Consider the following 17,226-nt stretch of genomic DNA (forward strand, 5'->3'; position numbering starts at 1 on the left):
TATATATATGCGGCTGTTGGTGATGGGCTGCTCACAAACTGCTGATCTCTTGGCCTTGATTTTACATAGAAAGGCCCAAAGAATAAGCAGATCCAGTGAGCCGAAGTTGTGTGGAAGAAGGACGTCAGAGGATAAAGGAGAACAGGCAGACTGGTACAAGATTGCAAACAGGCAACAGCGGCTCAAACAACAACTCACTAAAACAAAAGAATGCAGAATACCATCTCTGAGCATATGACACATCAAACCTTGAAGCAGATGGCCAACAGCAGCAGAAGACCACATCAAGTGGAACTCCTGTCAGCTAAGAACCGAAAAATGAGGCTACAATTCACACCAGCTCACCAAAATTGGACAATAAAGAGATTGGTTGGAACATTTCTTGCCACAAAAGGTTGTGAGTTCAGCTGTTTGGTATCTTGAGATTTGCCTGTTAACTATTACACTGGGGGTCTGGAGAGCCTCCTGTTCTGTAACTTTAGATACGCCTCTTCCTCAACTCACCTGAATCAAATAACGAGCAGAACTCTGGAGAACTTCATGCACTTAGGAGGGGATTCAGCCAGTTGACTCAGGTGGTTCGACACCGGCCCTCTACCACTGGATTTGAAGAACCCTGGATTATGACCTGCTTGAACTGTAACAGTAGCCCAGCCTTTTTTATACATAGTGACAATAAAAACCCAATCTAGCTTACTCTAAATCTTAATTACAACACAAAGACAAGCACGTTTTTCCCCAAAGAAACTTTAAGTAAGCGGAACAACAGGAGGAACTCCTAAAATCATAGAGTGCCAACTTTTTTGGATCATTGTCAAGAATGAAACTGTAGAGCAGTCTATGGGTGTTTCCGCACCTGATAGTCCGATAGACTGTGTGTGATTTGAGTTCATATATAGTATTCCTATATTTGTTACATTTTCAGCTGGTGCAGTTCACTTTCACACTGCACTGTGTCAAACGATCCAAACTACGTGAAAAATATGTTTCCCTCCTCCAGAACCTCCGAAGGAAACGACACAAAAGCATCAGAAGAAGACAATAAATGTAACTTCATTCTTTGTAAAATGGTCCACATCAGAGTTCAACGTTGCACCGACCCAAACAAACTGAACTTTGTAGGCAAATGAATTGGAGTTTGATTGAAGTGGATTAAACAGGGCTGGTGTGAATGCACCCAAAAAAGAGTTTTTGTAGACCATATTTAAAGACAGTGGATTGTATCAAAAGGAGTATGGAATCATATTACATTTTGACATGAATGATCTTTCTTGGTAAGTTAAATGATCTTCATATTCCAAAAAATTCTGTAGCTGCTTTATATTTAAAATTCTGTAGCTGCTTTATATATTTGAGGAAGAAGCAAAAAAGAAAAAAAGGACTTTAAGAATAAACAGAAGTAGTGCTAAATGTCATGTGATCATCAGTCGAACATCCAGCTGGTTTGTCTGTATTTACAGCAGTTCATATGGATGACATTGTTGTGAATGCCTAACAGATAACCATCTGTAGATGACTATCTGAGCTTAACTATTGCTCTCCATGGGGATTAAAGACTCTAATACATTAACAATAGCTGAGGAGAGGCTTGCCACTTGGTTAATCAGGGTAGCTATTGAAGGAAATGGGGGAGAAGACAAGACTATTGTGTTCATTACAGTCCATTGTGCTGAAGGAGACAGGAGCAAACCACAGGGACCACTGACTTACAAAATACTGTAAACGTGGGCTGTGCTGCCCAGAAGCTACAGATCATGGATGATTTAAAGAGGATTTTTCTTTTTGTTGTACAACATAACTGATCATAACATTTACTTTATCAAAACTGTTATGTATTAAGTGTGCTCTCAAACTTCCCCTGTACCAAATTAAGGAAAATGGAAAATATAACTGTAGCTGAGTTTACCTGACCTTGTGTATAGTTCAGAACAGCGGTGTCTAAACTTTTTGCCATTAGGGCCAAAAAATGACAAAGTGAAGGCCACATGTTTTAAAATTAAAAGATTTCTTACTTTAGATATTTACTGTTTTTATTGCTTCAGCAACATATTAAATAGACAATATTTTAATAAAGCAAAGATCATTATCAATCCAAAATATAAACACAGTCTTGAACAGTTGTTTTAAATGACAGGTAAATATTTTTTACATTTTTTTGGGTGGTTTATTGTTCTCATTTAAAAAAAAACCCCTTATTGTTAGTTAAAGATAAATACGATGTATTGTTTTAAGATTATTTTATTTGTCTGTAAAAATCTCTAATTATTTGCAAATTTGCAAGATTTTTCAATTGTGGACCAACAAGAGGCCAAAGAAAATCCTCCAAAGGGCTACAAAGGGCCCCCTGCGCCGCAATTTGAACATCCCTGGTTTAAAATACCTTGGACTTAGATTAGCTATCTTAGATATATGCAGACACTTCATAACAATGGCTAGAAGCAATCCCTTCAACTTTTAAAGCATGGATTTGTGAGTAAACTCACTTGCTGAATGATTTCAACTCACTTTTTACTACTTGACTAGCAAGACACGATACATTTGATGTATAAGGTCTGGCATCAGATGAAGCAAATTAGTCACAACCAAAAACTTCTTAAAGATGATTTCAGTTAATTAAATCACCACGATTACATAAAAATAAGCCAAAAATAACTAATCCAATAAAAAGCCTCGAACATTTAATTGTGTAAGATCTTTTAAAAATGTAAATTAAGACATTTTTTGCCACTTAAGAACTGCAAAGCCAGTTTATTTGATTCTGAGGGGGTTTATGTGGGTGCGCCATTTTATATAAGTACTTATTTTTTATGGTCCTGTTTCATCTGTCATTTATGACACTAAGCTTTACCCGTGGTGTCACAGTTTCAACTAACACTCCCTCTAATGTGTCTCCTGCCACAGCAATATTTCTGTTACGCAAAAATAAAACCCATAAAAATGACAAAACTTCACAAACACAAAAGAAGCACCTATTTAACGACATGCGGTTTATTTTATGTACAGTGGGTTGTCTTGCCCTTGCATTACAAACCATTTTTACACTGCATTTGTTTCTAAATGTAGGATGCCTTTGTTACAGAAGTGGAAGTTAAATATGTATTTTTTTCATATATAATTTCAGCCTAACAAAGGAAACTACAATGATTAAAGGCTTCCCAGAAAAAGAGAGCTGACACAAGCAGATATGCAGAGAGAGGAGAGAGGGTGCTCTGTGATAGTAATTTTGGCTCATCGATTGGGGTCTTGTTAGTCCACAGGGATGCCATAAATAGCCCAAAGTCAAGCCTGGGGTGAGGAGGGGTTAGTTAGGACTGCGCGGCTCATAAGAGGCAGGAGAAAAAGAATCGATGTAAAAAAAAAAAAATGCCGAGACCCTCCCAGGAGACCTGCATCATGCTGACCGCGGCCTTACTGTTTGCCCTTCAGGAGAGGCATTGCAGCAAACACACACATTCAAACACATATACACACACAGTCCAATGCAGTAATGCACCAAACACGAACTAAGGAAACAGTTCCAACTTGCAGAACAGTTTTCAGACCAGTTATTTTGGTTTCCCTTTGGGATCAATCAAGTATTGAGACATTATCTATTCTGTTTGATGGTGAAATTACGATATTCTACAAGTTTTACTGCGTATCTTTCAAACGTGAATCTGTCATTTATCTTTCTATCAGTCTTAAATGTGATCTAGCTTTGAGCAAATGCACTGATGTTAGTATCTTATCTTTGGTGGGAAACATAATGATACTGTAGAAAAAGACAATCCTCTACTGAGTTCTTAAAGGAGCAGTGTTATGTAAAATAAACGTTTTTGAGCTTTACATAAAGTTATAATGTTATTCCCTCATCAGAAACAAGGTACACATGTTGCCTTGATTCTTTCGTGAATGTTTAAGAAATCCTTTAGTCTCCCATGGCAACCATTCAGCTGTGCAAAACACCTGGGTGGACTATAGCTCTGCCTTTGAGACAGAGATCCTGATATTTCCAAGTTTCTAAACTTCTGCCTCACAGAGCAGCCCTGGCCTCACTCAGGTCCTTCAAACTAGCCAGTCGCAATTAGCAAACATCTGGTAGAACTGAGCATCTGCTGAGCTCATGATAGGAGCTACTTCTCAAAACAATGCTGGTGAAAACGTTGTTAAAGGGTTAATAGAGGAGCGATTCTGTGATGACTTTCTGAAGGCGGAGTTTAAGAAAAAGCAGGAGTTTCTTAAAGAGACAAAGGCCCAATTTCAGGGTGTTAGATTACAAAGTCAAATTTCTTTCAAGTCATATTTGATATATGTAGCATTTTTTTAACAACTGAAGTTAAGATCGCTACCTGATTGTGGTAAAATGGCACTATGTGACTGGAAAATACTGGAGACGTTTTCACCTGGCCAAACCACAACAGGAGCAGTCTTTGCAGGGTCTCTGACTTTGAGCACTGAGATACCACAAGGTCGCGTGCTCAGCCCTTTCCGTTTAGACTCATAAGCGGAAAACCTGATCAGATAGTTTGCAGAAGACACAAGATTAGTAAAATACAAGTCATTGTAGAGGGAAGAAATCCAACAGCTACAACAACCTGTTACTCAAAACATCATGAAAAATATGAGACAATAATCAAATTCCAAAGCACAAACCCCATCAGTTCAACAGCCTGTCGATGACAGAGAGTCAGAGCATTAAAGTCCTGGAGGTTCAGACCTCTGATGACCTCATCGTGTTGATGAACACCACTGGGATCCTGAACTGGGCCCACATTCTGAACAATACAGACTCCTCAAACCCTCACAGTGAACTTTTACAACTACTGCTATCAGACAAAATGATACCAGTATACCCAATGCTGAACCACCAGACTGGCATACTGGTGCTTTTTGGCCTTAATTACACATGATCTAATCAGCAGTTATTCACCTGAGTGTTAGCTTCTAATGCTCTTACACTAATCTGAATGATCCCAGAGAAACATTCTTGTTTTCTAAACATTTTTAAACATATACATCATGACAGTAATAGTTGACGTGTACCCTCGTATTGGACACACTGGGAAGCATCTCACACAAACACACACACACACACACACACACACACACGCACGCGCACATGCACACACAAACACACACACAATTAGAGATTACATAGTCCTGCGGAGCCGAGCTCCTCATTAAGCAGATATGAGGTCACGCTGCAGGTGGGCGAATATGAGTGTACACGTGCAGCGACATGTGCTCATGGACGTGCTCTTACACTTGGAATTTCTCATATTGTATACAACTCCAGCTGGGAGCGTACTGTAAATTCAAAGAGGGATTATCTGGGCCTCGGTTGAGGATTTTCTCTAAAATTAATCGTTCTGATCCACGTTAACTCTGTAGGGCAGCATCAGGTGCTGCAGTCGCGGCTTAATAATGTACCACGACTGTGTAAGTGGTGGTGGTAATGAGGGAAGGAAGTTTAGGGTTTCAGAATTTGAATGCTATGGCATGTTTTCCAGCTGAATGGGTTTCTAGGTTGTCGCTCCACCCAAGAAACTCTCATTCCCGTCAAATGGTAATTAGGCTGTAAAAAAGGCATGGTTCATTATGAACAGAGGCTGTGGTTGGCTTAGATTTTAAGTTTTGCACACAAAAAAATAGCCTGCAAATAAAGGATCTGAGCAAACATCAAATGACTTGCCAGCCTTTATGTGACTTCAATTTTTAAAACAGAGCTAAATGAACCACCCACATCTCAGATGTTTTCCCCGTTAAGAGCTTAAGTCAGTCAAAGCAGTCACTGTTTTCCCTGGTATGCCTGTCACGGGTGTTCGGGTTTAAACAAGCGGTTGCCAAAGTTTGGGGTAAAAGGAACAAAAACATCAATCAAAGTCAAAGTAAAAACGATTCCACTGTTCTATACCATGTTGAGGCAGTTTGTGCCGGATGTCCTGGTTAAGTTAACCCAACGCTAAGCATTCACAGGGAGGAAGCACTGTGAGCGCCCAATGCCACAGATATGTGGAGAGCAAGAAGGCAGCTCAGATAGGCTGAATGTGACTTAGCTTTTCCACTGGAAGTCGACTTCTCCACCTGCAGGTGGTTTTTATGAACCCAGTTAGGTTTGAAGGCACCATACTTCCACAAACGGTGCTCAAGCTGCTTTTCAATGCCATGCAGGCCCCACGTAACTCTAAAGTACAACCCAATTCAGTCAAATTACCATGATTCAATCCAATGCAGTGTTACCACATTCAGATTCAAACAGTCTGTTTGCAAACACACACAGTGGATCATAAATGGAAAAAATACAAATATATGCCAAATAAGTTTGGCTCATATGATAAGGAAATATACATATACATATAAAATATAGGAATTTCCATTAGTTAACTTTTATTAATGAGGCATTACTTGGGCTTCAGTTTGACATGCAAAAGAACAAACTTACTGTTTCCTCTTGTCTCATTTGCTGGGACTGAATTTGGTAAAAAGGTTTATATTTTCTCTGGTGTCATACCCTGGAACATTCAACAAAAACTTGAAATTGACTGAAATCTCATTAAGTCATTTTACCTCCAAACTAAATGTTTTTAGGCTGATTTGATAATGTGCATCTGTTTTTAATAGCTTGTTATTTTGTTTTAACTGTGTAACTTTTGTGTTTTGTTTGTGGCTGCCTCTTAGTTGAAAACAAAGATTCTGATGCAGAGATTGATAAAGATAAAAAAAATACATATCTAATAGTGTAAATGATTACTGTTTTTATAGATTAATTCCACTGAGTTTCCACAACATAGTAAAAGTTTTGGTATATATTTTTCATGTCTTTATGTTGAAAACTATCTGCTTTTATTACATAATTTTCCACACATTTTAATATATCTATTCTATTGCAAAGGTTTTGTGTTTTTCTTAATTTCTAAACTTAAAGCCAAAATAACATTGTGGCTCTTTAAAACTGACAACACATTTCCTAAAGTAGACATTTATCAAAATCAATCATTTGTGTGTTTTGGATGGAGGCACTACTGAAAAGTAGTAATTATCTATCAAATGCAGATTGATAGATAATTTTTAAATTCTTAGAAAAAAAAACTGTGAGACTATTTAGAATGGAATAATAATCAGAAAATTTACCGTTAAACACATTAAAAGAATACTAGATTACATCTAGTAGTCAGTGGCCCAAAATAGGTTTAGTGAAAATAAGTTTTTATCACCACATTTCAGGTATGTTAGTAAAGTAAAAAATCACATGAGAATGATCTAAACATCATTGTCATGTCAGATATTGTTCACTGCAAATGAGTTATCATGGTAAACTACATCAAACTTAATGCAAGCAGAGCAGTTACACAAAGATTAGCTCATTAGTACAACAAGTATATCCCATAATATACATATTTAGACCTACAAACAGAAAAAAAATAAGAAAAACACAGAGTACTGGTGTAACTCTTGAATTAATTTCCTGCAATGTGAAGATTCCTCTGGTTCAAAACACCAGATGATTTCTAATTCCATTGATTTCGTCAGGGTGTGAGTAATAGTCACACTATGTGCAAGTGGGTAAATGAAGAAATAGAATTAAGCCTAACAGCCAAGGCTATTTTCACTTATGTTTGTTAAACTGGTGGGAAGGTTTGCATTGGATTGAATAAAAGCTGTTTGTTATTTTTTGTTTTGAGTCACGTAACCTGAAACCTTCTTTCTGAAACCTCATGAAGTCATCACAACATGGCTCCTCAATTAACCCTTTAACCAGTGTTGTGGTCAAGACCACCTAACCCGAGACCAAGACAAGACCAAGACCAGAGTGTATCGAGACCGAGACAAGACCAAGACTTTTAGGGTCCGAGACCAAGTCGAGACCAAGACCGAGGGAAATCGAGGCCGAGTCAAGACCAAGACCAGCACCCCGCGCTACAGGACACGATAAAATGGTGAAATATGATCAAAATTGCTTCTCAAATTGATCTGAAAGATCCATATTCCCATAAAAACACCTAGTTATTAAATACTTAATAAATTTTACCAATATTAAAATGAAGTGCTTCCATCTTTGTGCTACAATCCGTGGTGGTCTTGTGCCATTCCTAACGCCCTGGGTGTTTGCCCATATTGCTCATGTCAGAAACCATCACTGTCTGCACCATTAAACATAGCAATTGAGGCAATGCCCTGACGGTAAATAACGCTCAACTATGAACACTGACCAAGGAGCAACAAAGAAGTAACCAAGCACAAGGCGCTCACCGTGACTGTTTTCACCCTCTCTCTGGCTACATGAAGCCAGGTAGACTGACACCATGGCCGACATTACAGCTGCCACTTTGAACGAAAACAATCACATGCTCTGTGTGCTCTTTTGTTCTTGTGTTTTATTTATTTGTTAATTAAAAAAATATCAATGCACATAATTAAATAAAATAATGATAGCTACTGCAGTGTACGCAGAGTATTACAAGAAAAAAGCACAGCTCTCAGTGACACTCCAGTCCTATTTTCTAAGTAAAGAGCCGTTCATAAGAATCGGACTGTTCCTGAATGTCACATCACTATATTGCAGACTTTTGGACACAGCATTGTCCCAAATATGCGACAAGTCAGTCAACACCTCCGCACAATAATTAAGTGCAGTGAGCCAACTTTTTTCATCACAAATGCTTATGTGTCTCTGTACAGCTAGCTTTGCTAACATCACGTCAACGGAGCTTACCTTTCTTTGAGCTTCTTTTCTAAGTGACAAAAAAAGTTAGACGTTGTCCCCACCGTCTGTGAAAGCGAAGTGCTGCTGAGGTAGCTGTAGCCATCGGATTTCTTATGATTTATGCAGCGCTATTCTATTACTGACGATTAGACAGACCTCTTCTGCCACTCAGAGAAAACCACTGCGCATGTCTTGGAGCGCCACGTGAAAGGTGGAGAGAGGGAGTAACAGAAACACGCTTGGATTTTAATCGGTGCGTTTTGCATCCACTGAAAACAACGATGTTAATAAATAAAATGGAACTATGCTGTACATTTAGTGATATTTTCACAGTTGTGGTCTTGACTGGTCTTGAAATAAAATGCTCGAGTCCTCAGCACCCGAGACCGAGACAAGACCAAGATCAAATGCTGTCGAGTCTGAGACGAGACCGACCTCGAGTACTACAACACTGTCTTTAACAACGTTTTTACCAGAGGTGGAGGCTTGGTAACTGTAGCTCAGAGGAGGAGCTGCGTCTCGAAGGCGGAGCTAGTTCCATCCAAATATTTGGCATATCTGAATGGTTGCCACGGGAGATAAAAGGATTTCCCAAACATACATGAAAGAATCAAGGCAACTTTCCTGGTATGTTTTTTGATGTGGGAATAACATTACAACATGATGTAAAGCTTAAAAAAGTTGATTTTAAACAATACTGATTCTTTAAAAATACAGTTGTTTACTCGTATCCAAAGTTTGAAAGTTTATTATGCAAATGAGACAGAGCAGAAAAAGCATGAAAATGTACAAAACTCAGTCAAACCTGAAATGACTTAAAACTGAGGCATGTGGAGCCTGCAGTCTGTTCATAGACATGCAGCATATTCTAGTTTGTATTCATCTGGATTAAAACCGATGCAAAATAATCACTCCATAAACACAAATGAGGCATGAGAAGGCCAAAGAAGATGATTATAAATGTACCAAAATCAATTTTTTTTAAATAAATAAATATCTTCCTCATATGAAGCTGCATTACTTTGATAGTCCACATAAAAATGAATTTTGCTGTGCAGAGAAAGTGGGTTTTCCTTCGCCTCTGATGGATTTAGGTGAATGATTTTCTGCTGCTATAAATACCAGCAGGAATAGCGAGGTGACAAAAGCGCCCACATCTTTAATAATTGAGCAATGCGTGGCAGGTGGGCAGAATGCTGGCAGTGCTGACTCACGGCTTCACCGGCGCCGGAACAATTTCCGCTCCAGAACAAACAGTTGGATCTCGCCGCATCTGTGCTGGAGCGGGAATCCTGAGGAAGGCTTGGGAAGCTCAGTGGCAGCAGCACTCTGCCCGGGAAAATCCTGTTTAATATGACATGAGTGAGACCAGTTGCTCTCTCACAGACACACACATTAAAGAGTGCAGCCCGCACATTGCTGCAGCTTCCTCACTACCGTGGAAGAGCGGAAGAAGGGAACAGTAGCCACAGTTTGCTGCCACGTTATATAATCAAACTGTAAAATGTAAGCGAATTTTTGAATTTTCTCTTTGGGACCGAAGTAGGGAAATTGTGCCATTTCAGAGCGCTGCGCATGAACAGGCACAAAAACTGGGGCGAACACACGAGGAGGTAATGAAAATTTTAAGCTATTCCACAACTGTGAAGCTCCATTTTATGAGAGAACAACAAGAGCTGAAAGAAACAGACAAGCAGAAAAAGACATCTGAAACTGCCTGTAAAATCCACTTCAATAGGTGCAAAAAAGAAGGAAAAAAGTCTTCTTTTAAAAAATTTAATAAAATAAAACTCAGAACTGTACCAGACAGACTGAAGAGACAGAAACATAAATGCATCTTCTGGTAACTCATTGTAGTTTGCTGCAGTGTGAGGAACAACAGTGTCTCACAGTCTGGAACTGAGACAATTAAAAACTGTGGAAACCCAATAAACAGGAAGTTAAATCCATCTTGCTGTTGTTTTTCTGACACATTCACCGACAAAATAAAGAACTAAGTAATAATGCAAGCAATGGGACAGTTTAACAAGACTCCCTCACACACACATACACACCCCCACACTGTGTATGATTACATGAACAGCTACAGTGTACATCACCCTGCAAACAGCAAGAAAAACTCATTCTCAGTCGCCTTAATTCAGCTAAATCCACATCAGGGGCAGCTGCTTCTCACATTCAGCTGTGAGGATTATTGAACATGTGTTATGTTATATTCTAGTCCATTTTCTGTTTTCCTCAATGAGATTTATGAAGACACCAATATTGGTGCTAATCAGGTTCTTCTTGGCTAATGCAGATTTCCACTTTTCATTGAGGTCTGACCTGCAAATTTCATCTTTCACACATTCCAATCTTTTTCTTCTTATGGACTATAAAACATAGAAGCTTATTGGTGGAAACTTTGTTTTTATTCAGATACGAAATGTAGCAAAAACCTGACTGTAAAGGTAAAGCAGTGCTGCGAGTTTTTTAATAGAGGAGGTAGATTGGAATAAAGTTGTAAACAAAAGTGAATAAAAAAAACTTGAACCAAGGATGATGCTGATTGATGCAGGTTGCAAATTTTGTCTTTTTTGAATTATTCCAAAATTTACTCTACAATTTGCAACATTCATTATGTATTCTCCAACCACAAAGTGCCATTAGCACCTTCTGTTGTTACAGATAAGACTTAAAAGAAATTGAATTTTGTAATTTAACGCTTTGAAATTGGGCCTCTCTTTAAAAACTCCTGCTTTTTCTGAAACTCCACCTTCAGGAAATCATCCCAACATAGCTCCTCTATTAACCCTTTAACAACATTTTTACCAGCATTGAAGTAGCTCCTATAAAGAGCATAGCAGATGCTCAGTTCCACCAGGTGTTTGCTAATTGCTGCTAGCTAGTCTGAAGGAGCTGAGTGGGGAACAAGGGGGCTGCTCTGTGAAGCAGAAGCTCAGAGGCTTAAAAACTGCAGCTCCAATGAAGAGCTTATGCTATGCTACGCAGACATGCAGCATTGATGAGGACTCACTCAACCCAGCATGATGAATCCTTGGAGAGGTTTACCATTCCAGGATTGGCCTTATTTTCTAATTGTTTCAGGTAATGATTAGATGGCCAGCAGGGGGCACTCGATGACTGTGGACAGATAATTAAACGGTCATCCTTGGATGGTAGAGTGATCATTAAGTAAAACATTTTTTTAAATGAAATGAGAAAGTGATTGCAGAGTAAACAATAACTCCTAGCACTGTAGTATCAGGTTAATTTTCCACCTTTCTTCCCGATGCATAAGACAAAAACGAAACCGGAAAAAAACAAACCACGACACTAAAATACATCTTCTTGTTTTCAGGCAACATGCACAATAACGTGCCAAGGAGAACAGAAGAGATGCATGGCACCACATTAAGGCTGTGCAGTTTGTGGACAGAAAAAACTTGTGCTTACAAAACCTCAAACTGGATCCTGAACAGGTGCAAATAAACTGCTGACATGTGGAAAAGGGACATTTTTATACAGCAAACATAAATCAGTTGAGCAATGTCACTTATCCAGAGGCACATTAAACTAAACGGTTCAGGAAAACCAGAATTGTTGTCTCAGCAACATAGAGACGTAAGCCAATTCTAATACACACAAAAAAAAGTCTGAAAACCCACAGAGTGTCATCGCGTCCTTCTGTGATCACTACTGTTGTCTTTAGGGGGGAAAAAAGAGGAAACGTATTTGTTTTCTTGGATCCCTCCTGAAGAAACAGCTTTCAGCGTTTGGACACTTAAGTTTGTTTAGCCTGCACTCGAGTGTGTGTGAGCATTTTATGAGAACAGTGATTTGGAAGGAAGCATGAATGACTCTTGAGTAAAAGAAGGAGCACGTGCGCGTGCAAGCGTGTGTGTTTGTGTGCACGCGTGTGTGTCATCTCCAGCTGAGCGGCAGGATGCAGACAACCAGGAAGAGATAAGCGAGGGTGAATGGAGGGAGCTTTGCCTGCGTGCATATCCAGCGCGCGGGCGAGCTCAGGTTGGAGTGCTCGCGTGGGGAAATGGCTTCACAAAGGACGTGGAAGTGCGCGTTCCCCTGTCTGCCAGCGCGGGACTCAGAGGAGATAAGCAGACAGCCAAATACACCCCCCCCCCCCAACCTCCTCAACCCCCCYTKKKKTTTCCCAGCAAAAACAGGAGGCGTAATACCAACCACTCCGACGACGATGCCACAGGGTCAGGCCTGGAATGAGTTGAGCTTAAAGGTCTTCCAAGCTGCGGCCGGAAAAAAAAGCTACAAAAGTGTGTGCAAGAGGGAAGGTTTCACTTTATTTTGCATCTGCAAGATTCTAAAATCATATAAATTCTAAGATGTGTTTGTCTTCAGAGGTACAGAGGCTTACACAATAACTTAAAGGGACGGTATAATGCAAAATCAACTTTTTTTGAGCCTCACCTCATGTTATAATGTTATCCCCTCAACAAAAACACACCTGGAGTGTTGCCTTGATTCATTCATGCATGTTTGAGAAATCCTTTAATCCCCATGGCAACCATTCAGCTGTGCAAAATACTTGGTGGGATCTAGCACTGCCTTCAAGGCGCAATTCCTCCCTGGAGCTGCAGTTTCTGAGCTTCCGCCTCAAGCAGCGGCCCTCCTCTACGACTTTCTCACTCAGCTCCTTCAGACTAGCCAGCAGCAATTAGCAAACACCTGGTGGAACTGAGCATCAGCTGAGCTCATTAAAGGAGCTACTTCTCAGAGCAACGCTGGTAAAAAAAAAAAAAAAAACATTGTTAAAGGGTTAATAGAGGAGCCATGTTGTGATGACTTCCTGCCTGGGGATCACTGGAACGAGCTGAAATCTGAACGTTGTGGGTTCCTCCTGCCTCATTCTGATGTGCCTCTGAGCAAGGTAATTAACTCTAAATAGTCTGCCATTGAAAGGGAAATCGGGATGATTGTTGTCAGCCAGTAATGATCAACAGGTGATTTTTCTTCCCTGCAGTCCAATCAAAAATTTGTTCTGTTGTACTAAGAACATAACTGTTTGTCTTTATCTCTGAATCATATGCTAAGAAAGTTTGAAGAATTTCATATCCAGGAACATGAAATCACTGCATTTAATACAACGCTATCATACAGGCACATTCAAATCCATCTGATTCGATGCCTAAAATATTCCAGAAATGTCTGTTGATGACACAAGACAAAGTGTGTCATAGAAATAAACTTTGCTTTAGGTAATTTATTACCTACAGCCAATAAATTATTGTGAATAATTTAATGAAACAGTTTGATGTTAATATCAAAGGCAAACATGGAATTTTTAGCTCCAGGAAATCGGATAGTCGTTCGACTATTTTCAGTTTTCTGCAGTGAATCTAGACGCAGTGAGTTTAATAAATTCTTTATGTCATGTACATTTTCTGCAAATAAACACATTGGTCACTTGCTTTTCACTCGGTTATTTTAACCTACAGAACTTGCTCAAGCAGTCAAACCCATGTGGACCTTCTGGGCTTCCATCCAGACACACTCACACAACACAAAGTGTTTGTTTTTAGTGCAGCGTAAAGCCACAGAGCGGCGAGAAGCAATCACTTCTACACAGATCTGTGCAATTTACACATCAAAACACACACAGGGTTGTGAGCTCTGTATATTTGGTATGAGGGGAATGCATGGGGATCAGCTCACAGATGGTCAGCACTCTGGGTGGAGTTCATGTTTGTGTCATCACAGAAAACATGACCAAACCACTAATAAATCACACAAAAACATAAATCTGGACTTCAGACAACAATCGCTATTTATCATCTGCTGTTATTTCATAACAGATGATAAACGTTCACCTTTTCACAAGAACCCTTTCAAGATTTAGATTTAATCATAAGCCTAATTATTGTTATTAAAGGAGCCGTAATATGTTTTCTAGGCACAAAGTGCCATTTTATACCACAATCAAGTAACTACGTCATCTTCAGCTGTTTAAAAAAATGACTTTAAAGAATTTTTACTTTGAAATATAACGCTTTAAAATTAGGTTTCTGTCTCTTTAAAAACTCCTGCTCTATCTAAAACTTTGCCTCCAGGAAGTCATCACATGGTTCCTTTATTAACCCTTTAACAATGTTTTTACCAGCATTGCACAGGGTAGCAGCTCCTATAACGAGCACAACAGATGCAGTTCCTCCAGGTGTTTGCTAATTGCTGCTGGCTAGTCTGAAGGAGCTGAGTGGAGGAGTCAGGGGGGAGGGCTGCTATATGAGGTGGAAACTAGGAAACTTGGAAGCTGCAACTTTGTCCTAGAAGGCAGAGTTAGGCTTACCCAGGAGTTTTACACATCTCAATCTCATGAGAGATTAGAGGATTTATCAAACATCCATGAAAGAATCAAAGCAACACTTCAGGTGTGTTTTTGATGAGGGAATAACATCATCACATGATGTAAAGCTCATAAAAGTCAATTTTACATAACACTGTCCCTTTAACAAGTTAATCATCCTTTTCTATTTTTTTCTTGATGATTTCTTATGATAAAATTTACTTTATTACCATACAATTTGACAGAGAAAATAAATTTTTATTTGTTTTTACGTGTTGTAAAATGGTGTAGCATAAGCATCTCCACTTAGATACGTCGATCCGATTTTAATATCCACATCAGTGCAGATATTGAACATAATTTTAGATGAGGTATTGGTGACAGTGTGCCTGATCCATAAGGCTATAACTAGTCAGTCTAATTCTGTGCTTTGTGCTCTGAGTGACATCATGCTTTATTATTTATTTGAAATTACATTTAGAATCCCTAATTGCACTTTCTGAGTGCAATTTGAAAGATGGTTTATTTTTTACAGGTTTGACCAACATAGCCAACCTATTGTTATTGTCATTTTAAGTTTATTTATTACTTATTTTACGTTGGCTGTTCTACTCCTAATTGAACTGACTTAACAAATTACAGTTGTGTTGTTTCTACAGGTCTGACCACGCTTGTGGAGCTATTGGTGAATTTAAGTGTGTACTGGTGCAGAGCTTTCAAAAAATTGTTAAGTACATGTCTGTGTAAAAAAAACAAACGTTTTAAGTCAATTCAGCACAGTTTTTTTGTGTATTTTCTGTAATGGATCTGTATCAGCAATACTAATCTTCAGAAATCTGTATCGGTATCGGAAGTGAAATAGTGGATCGGTAAAACATCGTGGAAACTTTAAAATTCGCCTTGTAACAGCGCAGCTCTGCTTAAACAGGTAGCAAGGTTTCACTGAAAATGAACTGAACCTGGTGACGGCTTAATTATTTTATGGTCACATAAACCTCTTCCATGGCGGCTTTCCATCAAACATGCTTTACTCAAAGTTGCTCCAAGTCTGCCGCTAAATTATTTTTCGCATAATTTGTTCAAGAGCTAAAGTGAGGAAGACAGCAGCGCCTGATGCTACACTGGATTTCCAGCTGTTTCTCATCTGCACACACGCTGAAACCGCTCTGGAGCCGCTTTTCCCGACCACGTCTCAGAACTCAGCATGACTTTGGCTTCTGATCTGATCTGAGAGCGGCGCGCGGGTCACAAGCATCGCGCCTCGAGGCTGATCCGCGGCGGGGCCCCGCAGCGGGATCTGCTGGCTGCGGGTCTCATCCCGCCACGAAAAACTGCCTGAAAAGGATCATCTGGGCACGAGCGCACAGACGCACGCGGACTGTCATTGCTCATGCACACATACACGTGCCTGATAGGAGCCAGATGTGTGAGAGGATCACTGTGCCCACACGCAGAGGATAATTATTCATGTCATCACTGAAACGTTAAAAAAAAAAAAAAAAAAACTGAATCAAAGTTGGAAATTTGACTCACCAGCTTTGCACGGGTCCTTGTAGTCGATGCTCTCCACTTTTTCCTCTTCATAATAATCAAATCCGGGCTCCTCGTAGTCGAAACAGTTAGAAATAGAAAGTTTCCCCCAGAAAGTCAAGCCCGCAAGCATCAGCGTGATCCAGTGCATCTTAGCGGCCAGTGCCAAGGGCACTCGGTCCATCTGCGGACTGAAGGGAACAAAAAAAATGAAAGAATTTTTTTTTTTTTTTTTTTTAAAGGCCTCTCTGTTCGTCTCTGCTGCTTGGAGATGGACGGCGGGACTTTAAAGGGTCATGGTGATGGTCGCGTGGCGAGGAGTTACTGCGCCTCGCGCGTCTTCATGGCTAACCGGAGCATCCGTGAGTCGCTCAGCGCCGAGGAGCTCCGCGGTCCTCCGTCGGGGCTTCGCAGGTGAGACTGGAGCGGGAGAAAGAAAAGAGAACGGCGGTGAGGTGGTGAGGACGAGGCGGCCTCTGAGCGTAAAAACGCGCCGCGGTGTCTCTCTGCTGCGCGGACACAGGACTGGACGCATCCGCGTCGCATAATTCCCAGCCTGCTCAGCACTGATGTCGCTCCGTCTCTGGGGTTCAGCCTCTGCTGTCTCTCTCAGGCTGTCAGCGCACCGCCCTCACACACACACACACACACACACACACACACACACACACACACACACACACACACACACACACACACACACGCACACACACAC

The 17,226-nt window shown here is 40.1% G+C and overlaps 1 protein-coding gene across 2 annotated transcripts in view; it reads right to left on the reverse strand.

Annotated features, from left to right (window-relative positions):
• Positions 1 to 17,226, reverse strand: part of tll1 (tolloid-like 1) — a 55,149-nt gene that overhangs the window by 35,105 nt on the left and 2,818 nt on the right. The window contains exon 2 of one of the 2 annotated variants that reach the window (XM_008403067.2): positions 16,515 to 16,931. In XM_008403067.2, coding sequence (XP_008401289.1) covers positions 16,515 to 16,695 — 181 coding nt within the window. In that variant the 5' untranslated portion in view covers positions 16,696 to 16,931. Of the gene's footprint in view, positions 1 to 16,514; positions 17,120 to 17,226 lie in introns of those variants that run through there. The other variant, XM_008403001.2, reaches the window with a different exon arrangement.

This window comes from Poecilia reticulata, linkage group LG1, assembly GCF_000633615.1.
Source record: "Poecilia reticulata strain Guanapo linkage group LG1, Guppy_female_1.0+MT, whole genome shotgun sequence".
Lineage (NCBI taxonomy): Eukaryota > Metazoa > Chordata > Actinopteri > Cyprinodontiformes > Poeciliidae > Poecilia > Poecilia reticulata.